At 45.2% G+C, this 16304-nt stretch overlaps 1 protein-coding gene across 1 annotated transcript; it reads right to left on the bottom strand.

The window, feature by feature from the left end:
- Positions 1 to 12028: 12028 nt before the first annotated feature.
- On the bottom strand, positions 12029 to 16304 carry LOC139417371 (protein Wnt-1-like). Its single transcript, XM_071166641.1, has 5 exons — positions 16295 to 16304; positions 15820 to 15925; positions 13263 to 13516; positions 12788 to 13053; positions 12029 to 12520 (listed from the first exon to the last, which is right to left on the bottom strand). The coding sequence occupies exons 1-5, from the start codon at positions 16302 to 16304 to the stop codon at positions 12029 to 12031; spliced, it is 1128 nt and encodes a 375-aa protein (XP_071022742.1).

Raw genomic sequence — 16304 nt, 5'->3', positions numbered from 1 at the left:
CGGTAGGGGGCTAACTCGCTGCGTCACGCCTGGACGCTGGGGTATTTTGTCGGTTTAATGAATTGTCAGTCAGGCCAGGGCGGCATGGCAGGCGGAGCGGGGAGAGGCCAGCAGGGACCCAGACACTAAGTCGCTATTTATTACACTGCCTTTGTCACTAATTGAGCTAATTACCACTGACTCCTCAGCACTCGCACAATGACAGACCCCTACCCACCACTACTTCTCCCACCACCTCCCATCTCACAACTGGCCTGGGTTAAACCCTGCCGTGCCTTTTTTCTGGCTTTCTTTTTCTCTCTCTCTCTCCTGAATCTGTCTCTCTCTCTCTCTGTCTCTCTCTCTGTCTCTCTCTCTCTCTCTCTCTCTCTCTCTCTCTCTCTCTCTCTCTCTCTCTCTCTCTCTCTTTCAATTCAATTCAATTTGCTCTATTGGCATGACGTAACAATGTACGTATTGCCAAAGCTTATTTTGGACATTTACAATATGAAAATAATAGTAATCAAAATTGTCAACAGGACAACAGTAACAACAATAACCAAGGGTCAAAATAACCATACATTGAACAATAACAATAAGCATACAGTAGGACATGTGCAGGTTGATTGGTCTATCAGACACTGTCCCTCACATTATGGCAGGCAGCAATGTAGTGTGCTGCCAACCCACAGCTCTCTGCTGTGGGTAGCCTACTTTCATCAGAGAGGTCTTTGAAACCTTGAATAAGGGTTTCAAATTTGGGGAAATGACACTCTCTAATTGTTTTATATTTATATGCAGCTCTGTCTCAGGTTCAGCTGTTGTGCAGTGGTTGCACAGCCTTTTCTCTACAGGGAGCCAGGTTCTCCTGTGTCTAGCCTTCTCAATGGGAAGACTGTGCTCACTGAGCCTGTACTTTGTCAAGGTTTTTCCTAGGTTTTGATCAGTAACCATGGTCAAATAGTTAGCCACGGTGTGCTGTCGATTTAGGGCTAGATAGCACTGCATTTTGCTTTGTGCTTGTGCTTCCCAATATGCAATGTAGTTTTGTTTTGACTTTGTTGTAATTTGGTTTATTCTGATTGATTGGATGTTCTGGTCCTGAGGCTTCAGTGTGTTAGTAGAACAGGTTTGTGAACTCAGCCCCAGGACCAGCTGGATGAGGGGACTCTTTTCTTTGCTCAGCTCATGGCATTGCAGGGTTTGGCAATGATATGAGAGGGTTACTGTATTTTAAATGTTTCCAAAACTTAATTGCTCTATTTTGAGTTTTTATTATTAGTGGATGTTGGCCTAATTTTGCCCTGCATGCTTTGTTTGTAGTTTTCCTCTAGAGATGTAGGAGAATCTTAGAGAACTCTGCATGCAGGGTTTCAATGGGGTGTTTGTCCCATTTGATTAAATCTTGTTTTGCAAGTGGACCCCATACCTCAATGCCATAAAGTACAATTGGTTCAATGACACATTCAATTAGTTTTAGACAAATTTTAATAGGTATTTCAATTTTAATTGTTTTTTTTAATGGCGTAGAATGCCCTGCATGCTTTCTCTCTCAGTTGATTCACTGCCTGTTACGTTCGTTTAAAGATGGATTGGAGCAAGGTGCAGCGTGGTAGGATCTTCTGTTACGTTCATTTAAGATGGATTGGACCAAGGTGCAGCGTGGTAGGATCTTCTGTTACGTTCATTTAAGATGGATTGGACCAAGGTGCAGCGTGGTAGGATCTTCTGTTACATTCATTTAAGATGGATTGGACCAAGGTGCAGCGTGGTAGGATCTTCTGTTACGTTCATTTAAGATGGATTGGACCAAGGTGCAGCGTGGTAGGATCTTCTGTTACATTAATTTAAGATGGATTGGACCAAGGTGCAGCGTGGTAGGATATTCTGTTACGTTCATTTAAGATGGATTGGACCAAGGTGCAGCGTGGTAGGATCTTCTGTAACGTTCATTTAAAGATGGATTGGACCAAGGTGCAGCGTGGTAGGATCTTCGGTTACGTTCATTTAAGATGGATTGGACCAAGGTGCAGCGTGGTAGGATCTTCTGTTACGTTCATTTAAGATGGATTGGACCAAGGTGCAGCGTGGTAGGATCTTCTGTTACGTTCATTTAAGATGGATTGGACCAAGGTGCAGCGTGGTAGGATCTTCTGTTACGTTCATTTAAGATGGATTGGACCAAGGTGCAGCGTAGTAGGATCTTCTGTAACGTTCATTTAAGATGGATTGGACCAAGGTGCAGCGTGGTAGGATCTTCTGTTACGTTCATTTAAGATGGATTGGACCAAGGTGCAGCGTGGTAGGATCTTCTGTTACGTTCATTTAAGATGGATTGGACCAAGGTGCAGCGTGGTAGGATCTTCTGTTGCGTTCATTTAAGATGGATTGGACCAAGGTGCAGCGTGGTAGGGTCTTCTGTTACGTTCATTTAAGATGGATTGGACCAAGGTGCAGCGTGGTAGGATCTTCTGTTACGTTCATTTAAGATGGATTGGACCAAGGTGCAGCGTGGTAGGATCTTCTGTTATGTTCGTTTAAAGATGGATTGGACCAAGGTGCAGTGTGGTAGGCGAACATTTTTATTTTATTTTAAATGAACATCAAAAAAATATATATATATAAACGACCACAACGTTCTGCAGGCTACACAGTAACAATACGAAATCAAGATCCCACAAACTAAGGTGGAAAACAGGCTGCCTATGTATGATCCCCAATCAGAGACAACAATAGACAGCTGCCTCTGATTGGGAACCATACCCGGCCAACAAAGAAATAGAACACTTTTGCCCACCCTAGTCACACCCTGACCTAACCAAAATAGAGAATAAAAAGGATCTCTAAGGTCCACAGCCCAGCGTGTCAGTACCCCCCCATCTTCGGTGGCGAATGTGGTGCGGGGATTGTCGCCGGGGACTCTGGACTGGGAAACCTCACTGAAGGCTCTGGACTGGGAACCGTCGCTGGAGGCTCTGGACTGCGAACTGTCGCTGGAGGCTCTGGACTGCAGACTGTCGCTGGAGGCTCTGGACTGCAGACTGTCGCTGGAGGCTCTGGACTGCAGACTGCTGCTGGAGGCTCTGGACTAGGGAGGCGCACTGGAGGCCTGATGCGTGGGGCCTGTACGGGTGGCACCGGGCTGGTGACACGCACCTCAGGGCGAGTGCGGGGAGGAGGCCCAGGACGTACTGGACTGTGGAGGCGCGCTGGGAACACAGTGCGTAGAGCCGGCACAGGATATACTGGACCGTGGAGACGCACTGGAGGTCTAGAGCATAGAGCTGGCACAACACATCCTGGCTAGATGCTCTCTTTAGCCCGGCAAGTGCGGGGCGCTGGCACAGGACGCACTGGGCTGTGAAGGCGCACTGGCGACACAGAGCGTAGAGCCGGCGCAGGATATCCTGGACCGAGGAGGCGTACTGGAGACCAGGAGCGCTGAGCCGGCACAACCCATCCTGGCTGGATACTCACTTTCGCACGGCAAGTGCGAGGAGCTGGCACAGAATGCACCGGGCTGTGGATGCGCACTGGAGACACATTACATATCTCCGCAAAACATGGTGCCTGACAGGTCCCACGCTCCTCACGGCGACTGTCTTGCTCCAGACACCAAACCATCCACTCTACCTCATCACTCCCCTCAACTATCTCACAATACTCCTCACTCAGTCTATCCCAATACTCCTCTTCGCACTCAAACTCGCCCCTCGGCTTCGCTGACCAACCCGTGTGCCTCTCCAAAATAATTTTTGGGGCTACCTCGGGCTTCCGTCGTGTTTGTGAACTTCGGAGTCGCCGTTGGTCCTCCTTCTGTAACGAGATTCTTCCTGGGAAGGAGAGGCGGACCAAAAAGCAGCGTGGTTATAATTCATGGTTCTTTAATAACGAAACTATACATGAATAAACTACAAAACAAGAAACGTGAAAACCCGAAACAGTCCCGTGTGCTACAAACACTGACACAGGAGACAACCACCCACAAAACCCAACACAAAACAGGCTACCTAAATATGGCTCCCAATCAGACTATGACTAACACCTGCCTCTGATTGAGAACCATATCAGGCCCAAACACAGAAACAGACAAACAAGACATCCAACATAGAATGCCCACTCAGATCACACCCTGACCAAACAAAACATAGAAACATACAAAGCAAACTATGGTCAGGGTGTGACACCTTCTCTGCCTCCGCCTGCTTCCATGGTAGGGTCTTGTCCCCTGCCATAACCTCCTCCCATGTCCATGATGTCCTCCACTCACTTTTCTCCCGGGCCCAGGATCCCTGCTCCTCCTGGCCACGCTGCTTGGTCCTCTTGTGGTAGGATCTTCTGTTACGTTCGTTTAAAGATGGATTGGACCAAGGTGCAGCGTGGTAGGATCTTCTGTTACGTTCATTAAAGATGGATTGGACCAAGGTGCAGCGTGGTAGGATCTTTTGTTACGTTCATTTAAGATGGATTGGACCAAGGTGCAGCGTGGTAGGATCTTCTGTTACGTTCGTTTAAAGATGGATTGGACCAAGGTGCAGCGTGGTAGGATCTTCTGTTACGTTCATTAAAGATGGATTGGACCAAGGTGCAGTGTGGTAGGCGTACATTTTTATTTTATTTTAAATGAACACCCAAAAAATATATCTATCTAAACGAACGTAACGTTCTGCAGGCTACACAGTAACAATACGAAATCAAGATCCCACAAACTAACATGGAAAACAGGCTGACTAAGTATGATCCCCACCCTAGTCACACCCTGACCTAACCAAAATAGAGAATAAAAAGGATCTCTAAGGTCAGGGAATGACACTGCCTCATTAAGGTGTCCAGTTGAGCTTATTTTTAAACTTAAGTAATTGTAGTGTGTGCAGTACTCTAAATACAGTGCCTTGCGAAAGTATTCGGCCCCCTTGAACTTTGCGACCTTTTGCCACATTTCAGGCTTCAAACATAAAGATATAAAACTGTATTTTCTTGTGAAGAATCAACAACAAGTGGGACACAATCATGAAGTGGAACGACATTTATTGCATATTTCAAACTTTTTTAACAAATCAAAAACTGAAAAATTGGGCGTGCAAAATTATTCAGCCCCTTTACTTTCAGTGCAGCAAACTATCTCCAGAAGTTCAGTGAGGATCTCTGAATGATCCAATGTTGACCTAAATGACTAATGATGATAAATACAATCCACCTGTGTGTAATCAAGTCTCCGTATAAATGCACCTGCACTGTGATAGTCTCAGAGGTCCGTTAAAAGCGCAGAGAGCATCATGAAGAACAAGGAACACACCAGGCAGGTCCGAGATACTGTTGTGAAGAAGTTTAAAGCCGGATTTGGACACAAAAAGATTTCCCAAGCTTTAAACATCCCAAGGAGCACTGTGCAAGCGATAATATTGAAATGGAAGGAGTATCAGACCACTGCAAATCTACCAAGACCTGGCCGTCCCTCTAAACTTTCAGCTCATACAAGGAGAAGACTGATCAGAGATGCAGCCAAGAGGCCCATGATCACTCTGGATGAACTGCAGAGATCTACAGCTGAGGTGGGAGACAGAGACAATCAGTCGTATATTTCACAAATCTGGCCTTTATGGAAGAGTGGCAAGAAGAAAGCCATTTCTTAAAGATATCCATAAAAAGTGTTGTTTAAAGTTTGCCACAAGCCACCTGGGAGACACACCAAACATGTGGAAGAAGGTGCTCTGGTCAGATGAAACCAAAATTGAACTTTTTGGCAACAATACAAAACATTATGTTTGGCGTAAAAGCAACACAGCTGAACACACCATCCCCACTGTCAAACATGGTGGTGGCAGCATCATGGTTTGGGCCTGCTTTTCTTCAGCAGGGACAGGGAAGATAGTTAAAATTGATGGGAAGATGGATGGAGCCAAATACAGGACCATTCTGGAAGAAAACCTGATGGAGTCTGCAAAAGACCTGAGACTGGGACGGAGATTTGTCTTCCAACAAGACAATGATCCAAAACATAAAGCAAAATCTACAATGGAATGGTTCAAAAATAGACATATCCAGGTGTTAGAATGGCCAAGTCAAAGTCCAGACCTGAATCCAATCGAGAATCTGTGGAAAGAACTGAAAACTGCTGTTCACAAATGCTCTCCATCCAACCTCACTGAGCTCGAGCTGTTTTGCAAGGAGGAATGGGAAAATTTCAGTCTCTCGATGTGTAAAACTGATAGAGACATACCCCAAGCGACTTACAGCTGTAATCGCAGCAAAAGGTGGCGCTACAAAGTATTAACTTAAGGGGGCTGAATAATTTTGCACGCCCAATTTTTCAGTTTTTGATTTGTTAAAAAAGTTTGAAATATCCAATAAATGTCGTTCCACTTCATGATTGTGTCCCCCTTGTTCTTGATTCTTCACAAAAAAATACAGTTTTATATCTTTATGTTTGAAGCCTGAAATTTGGCAAAAGGTCGCAAAGTTCAAGGGGGCCGAATACTTTCGCAAGGCACTGTATGTTGTACCAATTGAGAACTTTGGTCTAATTCCCTGAGATCTGGATCTTCTCTGGAAAATCATTATTTTAGTATTTTTGGGGTTTACTGCCAGCGCCCAGGTCTGGCAGTACTGCTCTAGCAGGTCCAGGCTCATCTGCGAATAGGTCATCTGAGAAGAGTAGGCATTTAACCTCGGAATTGTGGAGACTAACACCAGGGGCTGCAGTTTTTTCTAGAATAGTGGCCAATTCGTTGATGTAAATATTGAAGAGTGCAGGGCTCAGAATGCAACCCTGGCGAAGGCCCCACCCCTGGTTAAAGAATTCTGTTATTTTCTTAACAATTTTAATGCTGCATGTATTGCCAGTATACATTGATTTAATTATGTCATATGTTTTACCTCCTACACCACTTTCAATAACTTTGTAGAACAGTCTTGTATGCCAAATAGAATCAAATGCTTTTTGGAAGTCGATAAAGCAAGTGTATATTTTGGTATTTTTTTGGTGGACATGTTTATCTATCAGGGTGTGTAGGGTGTAAATATGATCTGTCGTGCAATGTTTTGTTATAAATCTTTCTCTCCCTCTCTCTTTCTCTCCCTCCCTCTCTCTCTTTCTCTCTCTCGCTCTCTCTCTTTCTCTCTCTCGCTCTCTTATCTTTCTCTCTCTCTTTCTCTCTCACTCTCTTTCCCTGGCTCTCTCTTGCTCTCTTTCTCTCTCTCGCTCTCTCTCTCTCTCTCTCTCTCTCTCTCTCTCTCTCTCTCTATGTCTGTCTTTCTTTCTCTGTCTGTCTGTATCTCTCTGTCTGTCTCTCTCTGTCTCTCTCTCTCTATCTTTCGCTCGTGCTCTCTCTATCTATCTATCTATCTATCTATCTATCTATCTATCTCTCTCTCTCTCTCTCTCTCTCTCTCTTTCTTTCTCTGTCTGTCTCTCTCTGTCTCTCTCTCTATCTTTCGCTCGTGCTCTCTATATATCTCTCTCCCTCTCTCTCTCTCTCTGCCTCTCTCTCTCTCTCTCTCTCTCTCTCTTTCTTTCTCTGTCTGTCTCTCTCTGTCTCTCTCTCTCTATCTTTCGTTCGTGCTCTCTATATCTCTCTCTCTCTCTCTCTCTCTCTCTCTCTCTCTCTCTCTCTCTCTCTCTCTCTCTCTCTCTCTCTCTCTCTCTCTCTCTCTCTCTCTCTCTCTCTCTCTCTCTCTCTCTCTCTCTCTTTCCTTCTCTGTCTGTCTGTATCTCTCTGTCTGTCTGTCTCTCTCTCTCTCTTTCTCTCTATCTTTCGCTCGTGCTCTCTCTCTCTCTATCTGTCTCTCTATCTGTCTCTCTATCTCTCTCTCTCTCTCTCTCTGTCTCTGTCTCTCTATCTATCTCTCCCTCTCTCTATCTGTATCTCTCTGTCTGTCTCTGTCTGTCTCTCTCTCTCTCTCTCTCTCTCTCTCCCTCTCTCTATCTGTCTCTCTCTCTCTCTCTCTCTGCCTTGGTTGTGTATGCTTTTTAACATTTTTTCCTTGTGTTTCTTAGCTTTCTCAATCAGTTATATGACTGTCCCTCCAGTGACACTGTCTATGTTCTCATAGCTGGACCTTTAGGCTGCGGGTCTGTGTTTTCATGGCTGGACCTTTAGGCTGCGGGTCTGTGTTATCATAGCTGGACCTTTAGGCTGCGGGTCTGTGTTCTCATAGCTGGACCTTTAGGCTGCGGGTCTGTGTTCTCATGGCTGAACCTTTAGGCTGTGGGTCTGTGTTCTCATAGCTGGACCTTTAGGCTGCGGGTCTGTGTTCTCATAGCTGGACCTTTAGGCTGTGGGTCTGTGTTCTCATAGCTGGACCTTTAGGCTGCGGGTCTGTGTTCTCATAGCTGGACCTTTAGGCTGTGGGTCTGTGTTCTCATAGCTGGACCTTTAGGCTGCGGGTCTGTGTTCTCATGGCTGGACCTTTAGGCTGCGGGTCTGTGTTCTCATGGCTGGACCTTTAGGCTGCGGGTCTGTGTTCTCATGGCTGGACCTTTAGGCTGCGGGTCTGTGTTCTCATAGCTGGACCTTTAGGCTGCGGGTCTGTGTTCTCATGGCTGGACCTTTAGGCTGTGGGTGTGTGTTCTCATGGCTGGACCTTTAGGCTGCGGGTCTGTGTTCTCATGGCTGGACCTTTAGGCTGTGGGTCTGTGTTCTCATAGCTGGACCTTTAGGCTGCGGGTCTGTGTTCTCATGGCTGGATCTTTAGGCTGCGGGTCTGTGTTCTCATGGCTGGACCTTTAGGCTGTGGGTCTGTGTTCTCATAGCTGGACCTTTAGGCTGCGGGTCTGTGTTCTCATGGCTGGACCTTTAGGCTGTGGGTCTGTGTTCTCATGGCTGGACCTTTAGCCTGCGGGTCTGTGTTCTCATGGCTGGACCTTTAGCCTGCGGGTCTGTGTTCTCATGGCTGGACCTTTAGGCTGCGGGTCTGTGTTCTCATGGCTGGACCTTTAGGCTGTGGGTCTGTGTTCTCATAGCTGGACCTTTAGGCTGTGGGTCTGTGTTCTCATGGCTGGACCTTTAGGCTGCGGGTCTGTGTTCTCATGGCTGGACCTTTAGGCTGTGGGTCTGTGTTCTCATGGCTGGACCTTTAGGCTGTGGGTCTGTGTTCTCATGGCTGGACCTTTAGGCTGCGGGTCTGTGTTCTCATGGCTGGACCTTTAGGCTGTGGGTCTGTGTTCTCATAGCTGGACCTTTAGGCTGTGGGTCTGTGTTCTCATGGCTGGACCTTTAGGCTGCGGGTCTGTGTTCTCATAGCTGGACCTTTAGGCTGTGGGTCTGTGTTCTCATAGCTGGACCTTTAGGCTGTGGGTCTGTGTTCTCATGGCTGGACCTTTAGGCTGCGGGTCTGTGTTCTCATAGCTGGACTATTAGGCTGTGGGTCTGTGTTCTCATGGCTGGACCTTTAGGCTGCGGGTCTGTGTTCTCATGGCTGGACCTTTAGGCTGTGGGTCTGTGTTCTCATGGCTGGACCTTTAGGCTGCGGGTCTGTGTTCTCATGGCTGGACCTTTAGCCTGTGGGTCTGTGTTCTCATGGCTAGACCTTTAGGCTGTGGGTCTGTGTTCTCATGGCTGGACCTTTAGGCTGTGGGTCTGTGTTCTCATGGCTGGACCTTTAGGCTGCGGGTCTGTGTTCTCATGGCTGGACCTTTAGGCTGCGGGTCTGTGTTTGCAGGCTGAGTGCAGCTGAGTGCCGCTCAGCCTGGCTGACCCTTGGTAGCTCCTAGCTGTGCTGCGGTGAGCTGGGTTAGGCTAAGGGGAACTAGCAGCGTGCCTTCCAAACTCCTGTGGTTGAGCAAAGGCCTGACTGCCAGGGGGTTCGGGGAGGGTGGGTGGAGGGTTTAGGGACGACTGCAGGCTTTCATTATTTCTTCTATTATTTCATTATTTTTTCCTGCTTTAAGTAAATGAAGCAAAAAAATGTGGTGCTGTTAAAATCCTATGTAATAGTTAAGCTATGTGGCCTAGTCTCTGGGAATCTGGATCCTTCTGTGGTGTGGAGTTTGGGAGTAGATAGGCATTGTTGCAGGGCTGTATGTTAGAGTGTGTGTGCCTGCTGCTGTGTTTTCTAAGTAATGGGATTCATACTGGGAAACACAAGGATGGGACCTTCATTTTCACATAGCTTCCCAAGCACAGAAATGATATGCCCATCATATAACATCAACTGATGACATTAATGGAGCTAAGATACAGTATAATACCCTGCCAGTGACACACAGGGCAGTCAGGAGCTGATTTTCATGCCAACTTCATTGAAAATATAAACTTTATTGTTCTATTATACAATACAAAACAAGCTAAAGCTACATTCACAGTAATAAATATGTTTGTATTTACATAAATGGTAATATTCAGTGCATGACAAACATGACAAACATTAGAGAAAATGAGTACGGAAAAAAGAAGAATGCTCCGTCAGGTTTCTAACAAATTCTGTTTCCTGCCCTCCACAAAAATGTGTAAACTACATTTAATGAAATAAACAGAATAACAGTTTAACAATAAAACACAACCTGACTTATGACTAATGACAGCATATTTTCTCTCCTTCCATCAATTGGCTTATGTATGACAGGTGCGCAAGTCATTCTTCCCTAAAATTACGAGTAACTTCAGCATAAACATATATTTCTATATATATTATTTACAATGTTTTGATTCTCTGAGCTGATATACAATGCGTTTCCCTTAGTAGTGACTGTATAGTCAAGTCTAGTTCACAGCTAGATGCAGCACCTATTGAATGGTAAAACCCTCTGTCTGTCCACTGTAAACTTGGAAGGGAAGATAATGGATTATCTTTACACACTTATCAAGTTTTCCACAGCAGGGCAATGTGTTTAGTCTCACAATTTTGCTCTGGTCATTGGCATTTTAGGAACAGGGTTGCCATATTACAGATCTCACTATTTGGCAGGTCACCCCAGTTTCTTGCAGCACCACTATCTATCTCCTACACATACATCTAGTTATTCTCTCCAATATTCAGTGTATTGATACTACAGTCAAACTATTCATACATATGATTCCCATAGTGAATTCCAGTTTGTTCTAAAACTGTAGAATATTTTTGTGTTATCCTTGGATGCGGCTACAGCGTCCAGTCCTTTAACGTCAGTAACCATGGTGCAGTAAATCACAGCGGTAACTTCGGGTTGAGGTGTAGCGGATTCCAGAGCAATCTAAACAAAGAGGGCATGTGTGGTGAGTTAGAGAGGAAATCATAACGGCTTGGTCCACGTCCAGGACCAAAGTACATAGCAATTGGGGGAGAAGACAGCACATCCTGGGAGATGTACTTCACACAATTTTACGTGAGAAAAGTAGAACTGCAGCAAAAGAAAACAAAACAGTGATGTTTAAAATAACCACCCTCTTGTCACAGTTCTTCACCGGTTTATGAGAGCCCATGCTTGTGGTTCTCCCGCCACAGAGACATCTGTCTGACATTGTGTTCAGCAACCGTTACTCTCCTCCCTCCCCTCTCCTCCTCTGCCATCACATCTCTCTGCCGTGGAAGGGAGAGATGGAGAGGGGACAGAGACACTAGTTGTATCTTGTAAGGTCAGAGTGGGTGAAAGACTCAAATCCCAGCATCTCTCTCAGACTAATTTTGGTTGTTCATCTCTAGCCACAAATCTATTTCCTTTGTAACTACTTCCTTTAACTCAATCTGCCTCTGGTCTTGTTACTGGTGTTGGGAAGCCATAGTGAGGATTGGTTTCCATTCCATTCTACATTGTTGGATAGCTACAGCATTGAAATTCCCAGTAAGCACACTAACATATTTTGTTACAGCAGAGCATCAGGAGCAAGCACACATACACAAACCCTCCTTCTACACCCTGTAATCATTGTTGTGCTTTTCTCTTTTCTTTCCTCACAAAACAAAACATTGATTAAGCTCGAGTACTCCCTGTATTCACTTTTCAACCCCCCAATTAACCCTTTAAGGAGTTAGTCCTTCCCTTCTCTACCACACCATTCCTCTATCTACACACCACCTGCCCAAAGAGCCTGTCCGTTTCCATCTCTGAGCCCCTGTCCTGGTTCTCCTGTGATCAGAGGCACTGGTGTAACGTCTGTGTGCTGGTGCAGTTGAGGCAGCTAACATGGCAGCACCAGTGGAACGTACAGTGACACCTCTCAGTGACCTTCTCAGTCTGAGTTTGGAACCCTCTACCACAACACAGCAGCTCACACCCGTCCAGCGCCGGAGACGAGCTGTTACAGGTCCTCCCCGAGGTTCCGTGGGTACCCGTCTTGCCGTGGTAGGTGCAGAAGTTGGGTGACTTCTCAAAGTAGACCAGGTCTCTGGATGACGGGGGTTTGTGGGAGGGGTTCTCGGGTTCGAGATTGCTTGGATCGGCACGGTGAGAGGCGCGGTTGGAACCCTTGTTGGCATAGACGACCCGGGAAGCTCCGTCGAAGCGGTCCTTCAGGAAGTCCCCCACAGCGCGGAAGCTGGGTAGACGCATCCAGCAGGTACGGATGGTGCATGACCCTGACATGCCATGGCACTTACACTCCTGACGCATCTCTGATGACACTGTCTGGAGAGAGAAGGCAGAAAGGATTACAGATGAAGAAATGAAAATGTGGAGACGGTGAGCAAAGAAAAGGTGGAAGAACATCAAGAGCAAATTAAACATGGAGGAAAGGGAAGAGGAAAGAAATCTTGGAAGAACGTGAAGAGAATAAACATGAAAGAAAATGGATGAAATTCAGAAAAATAGGTTGATAACGGATAATCACTAAAAAGTGAGAGAGTGAACATACAGCATGAAGTGCTATCTGTGAATCAACAATGTCTCCTTCACCATTCTCCCTGCCTCGTTGTTGTGTAGGTTAATGAGGTATCGGAGATCCCTTCCTCTCTCACTGGAGTCCACAAACTCCCGACTGAACATCCGGCCAAAGTCCACGTTATCGCTGCAGCCGCCCCAGTGCCAGTCAGGGCCCCCAGGCCCCCGGCGACGGTAGTCACAGGTGCACGACTCGATGGCACCCTCAGAGCAGGAGCGGGCCACCGCATGGGTCACTCCTGCACTTGTGATCGCAAACACAAACGCTGTCTCTCGGCAACCTGACACAACAATAGCATAAATTATCTTCAGCGCTATAGAATATGGAGCATTTTTTTATTTTAAATGTCAAAATCTCAAGATATGTTAACATAGACTTTTCCCTTCCCAAATGGCCTACTAGAGAATCCAAGATTCCATGACATTCTGTACCAAAACGGTCCACCTGTTGCCTTAGTGAGGAGGCCCAGAAGGACAACAGACAACTCACCACGGTTGACAATTTTGCCAAATATTGCCGGGCTGTGGGTGGTCGGGCAGTTCCAGCGGCGGTTTCTGAACTGCCACTTGCACTCCTTGATGGCGGTGTGCAGGCCGGCTGAGATGGCGTGGAGGATCCCAGGGTTCTGGCGGATGAGGCGACGCTGGCGACGGTTCAGCTGGCCCAAGCTGGGATCCAGTACCAGCTGGACATTCTTAGAGTTGGTGAGGAGGTTTGCAGAGGAGGCCACGTTCACAATGCCCCTGGCAGAGACGAAGAGAAAAGAGGGTGGAATCAGTTAGTCAGAGAGAGAAGAGAGAGTGGAATCAGTTAGTCAGAGAGAGAAGAGAGGGTGGAATCAGTTAGTCAGAGAGAGAGAAAGGAGGGTGGAATCAGTTAGTCAGAGAGAGAGAAGAGAGGGTGGAATCAGTTAGTCAGAGAGAGAGGAGAGAGGGTGGAAGCAGTTAGTCAGAGAGAGAGAAGAGAGGGTGGAATCAGTTAGTCAGAGAGAGAGAAGAGAGGGTGGAATCAGTTAGTCAGAGAGAGAAAAGAGAGGGTGGAAGCAGTTAGTCAGAGAGAGAAGAGAGGGTGGAATCAGTTAGTCAGTGAGAGAGAAGAGAGGGTGGAATCAGTTAGTCAGAGAGAGAGAAGAGAGGGTGGAATCAGTTAGTCAGAGAGAGAAGAGAGGGTGGAATCAGTTAGTCAGAGAGAGAGAGAAGAGAGGGTGGAATCAGTTATTCAGAGAGAGAGATTGACCTTTAAAAAATGTATTGACCTTTAACAAAAAACAATTTGGCTCAAATATATTTATTAATATAAGATTCTGATCATAATGGGTGATGGAAACATTTAATTGGAATTTGAGTATCAGCCACAAAAGTAATAACAAACAACTTCAATACAGTCTATTTTATCTGATGTGATTATGGCTGCCATTATTGGCCGCAGTATGACTGCCATATTGCATTGCCAGCCTACTATATTTATGGTTTCAGTTACTTAGCCTAATTGTTGTGTCTCCTGCAACCCTTTGGCAATCAGAAAGACACATCATTATTTAACTGACTGACCACACTCTTAGAAAAAAAGTTCTGGATAGAAACAAAAAGGGTTATGTTGCATGCCTCATATATGGCACCCCTAAAGGTTCTATACAGAACCTTTTTGTAGGGTTATTTGATCAGAACCCCAGGGGTTCTTCTTTACTGAACCAAAATTGGTTCCATATAGAAACCTTGGGTTCAATATAGGGTTCTGTATGGAACCAAATTAGGTTATATATAGAACCTTAAGGGGTGCCATATATGAAGCAAGCATAGAACCCTTTTTGGTTCTACCCAGAATATTGTGTTCTAAGAGTGCACGGGCCAGACAGTGTGACGCGGTCGGTCCAGGATTTGGAACGTTATTATCCCATCTTCAGGTAAATATTTCAATCCAGTTTTCTTCTCTCTCGCTATGTATCTTCTTTCTTTATTTTCTTGTCTTATTGCAGTGATAATGATTGGTTTTCTTCTCTCTCGCTATGTATCTTCTTTCTTTCTTTTCTTGTCTTATTGCAGTGATAATGATTGGTTTAGAAGTCAGACCCATGTAAAAAATAAATAAAAAGTATAGCTTACTCCAGTGACATTGCAAGGCTGCCATATTCCATAACGAATTATATTGCGGTCTGCGTTATCATTTAGATTATTCAGTTAAATATTATTCATGCAGCTGTTCTCTCTTAATGTCTTTGCAGTGACAGAATGCGTAGTATGCCATGGTCTATAAGCCTACTTAAAATTTGATTTATATTTGTCCACTTAAGCTAGTGTAAGGCACACTATTTCTCATGTTGGTTTTATAGTTTGTAACAAATGTATGCAGACATTGGCGAGGGAATGTATATTTATCCTATAGTTTATCCTATATAGAGTGGAATGTTGAGCATACTTGGAAAATACGAGCATGACAATATATAGGACCCTGAATAGGACCTGGAATGGAACGGCTCTCTGCCATGAAATAAATCCATATTTAATTTATCCCACATTGGACAGAATTTTTTTGTCTCCCGTTCAAGCCACACTGTCAAAATTACAAGCGACAGAGAGAGGGAGAGGGGGAGGGGGGTAAATTGAATAAACATGGGCTGCAACCGTTCCCAAAAAAACGAAATCGTTATCATATTGAAAAATAATACTTCCTTTATATTAAATGATTTAATGGAGAAAGTAATTCCTTTCGATTGAAAACTGGCTAAATCGAGTTAGTTAACCTACTCGCTCTAAATTGGAAGGTGTTATCCTAAAACCCTCAAATCTTAATGGCTTGTGGTTAGTGCTTGGTTTTCTAGCAGAAATTAACAGAAATTATGAAGCTGGAGCCAACAATAACACATTATTATTTTGAGCATGAAACAGGCCTAACGTTTTAGTGTTGATTCAGTTGACTTGGAAGCAGAGCACTGCATATTCCAGGCAATACACCGCCACACCACGCATGGACTCCTTGAAATGAGCATTGAGCATTAGGAGGCGCATTTAATTGAATGAATACCTCACAGATTAATTTAACTACTTACCACCACCGGCCGCTGTTGTTGACTGCCCCCGTGCCTGAAAGGGAGGAAACCAGCAGGATGCACGCGGCTTTCATCCCCAGAAGTAGTGCGAGGATCCTCATTATGTCTTGAATTAGAATATGAAAACAGAGCAGGCAAATGTCAAAATTCCGCATCTGAATTCCAAGCACTTTGTATATCTGGTTCTAATTATGATAACAATTCTATTTTGAAGCACAAATAAATCTAGGCCTACTAGATATACATCTGTTTGCCTCCTGCTCCCCAACCATGACCCATAAATAAAACTCATCATAAGAATTGATCATGGAAATAAACCAATTATTTTTTAGAATAAATCATGAGATCTCGTATTACATAAGTCACTCTATTATAAAAGTGATCTATAGGCAACCAGGTTATTCATCTATCTGACACCCTGTCATTCTCCCATGCAGGGTATCAACGAGCAGGTAATGTATCAACGTGTACTCACCACACCACAT

This window comes from Oncorhynchus clarkii, chromosome 9 (genome assembly GCF_045791955.1).
Source record: "Oncorhynchus clarkii lewisi isolate Uvic-CL-2024 chromosome 9, UVic_Ocla_1.0, whole genome shotgun sequence".
Taxonomy (NCBI): Eukaryota; Metazoa; Chordata; class Actinopteri; order Salmoniformes; family Salmonidae; genus Oncorhynchus; species Oncorhynchus clarkii.
Note: the sequence above shows the minus strand (reverse complement) of the source record. Positions and strands in the feature narration are given on the sequence as shown.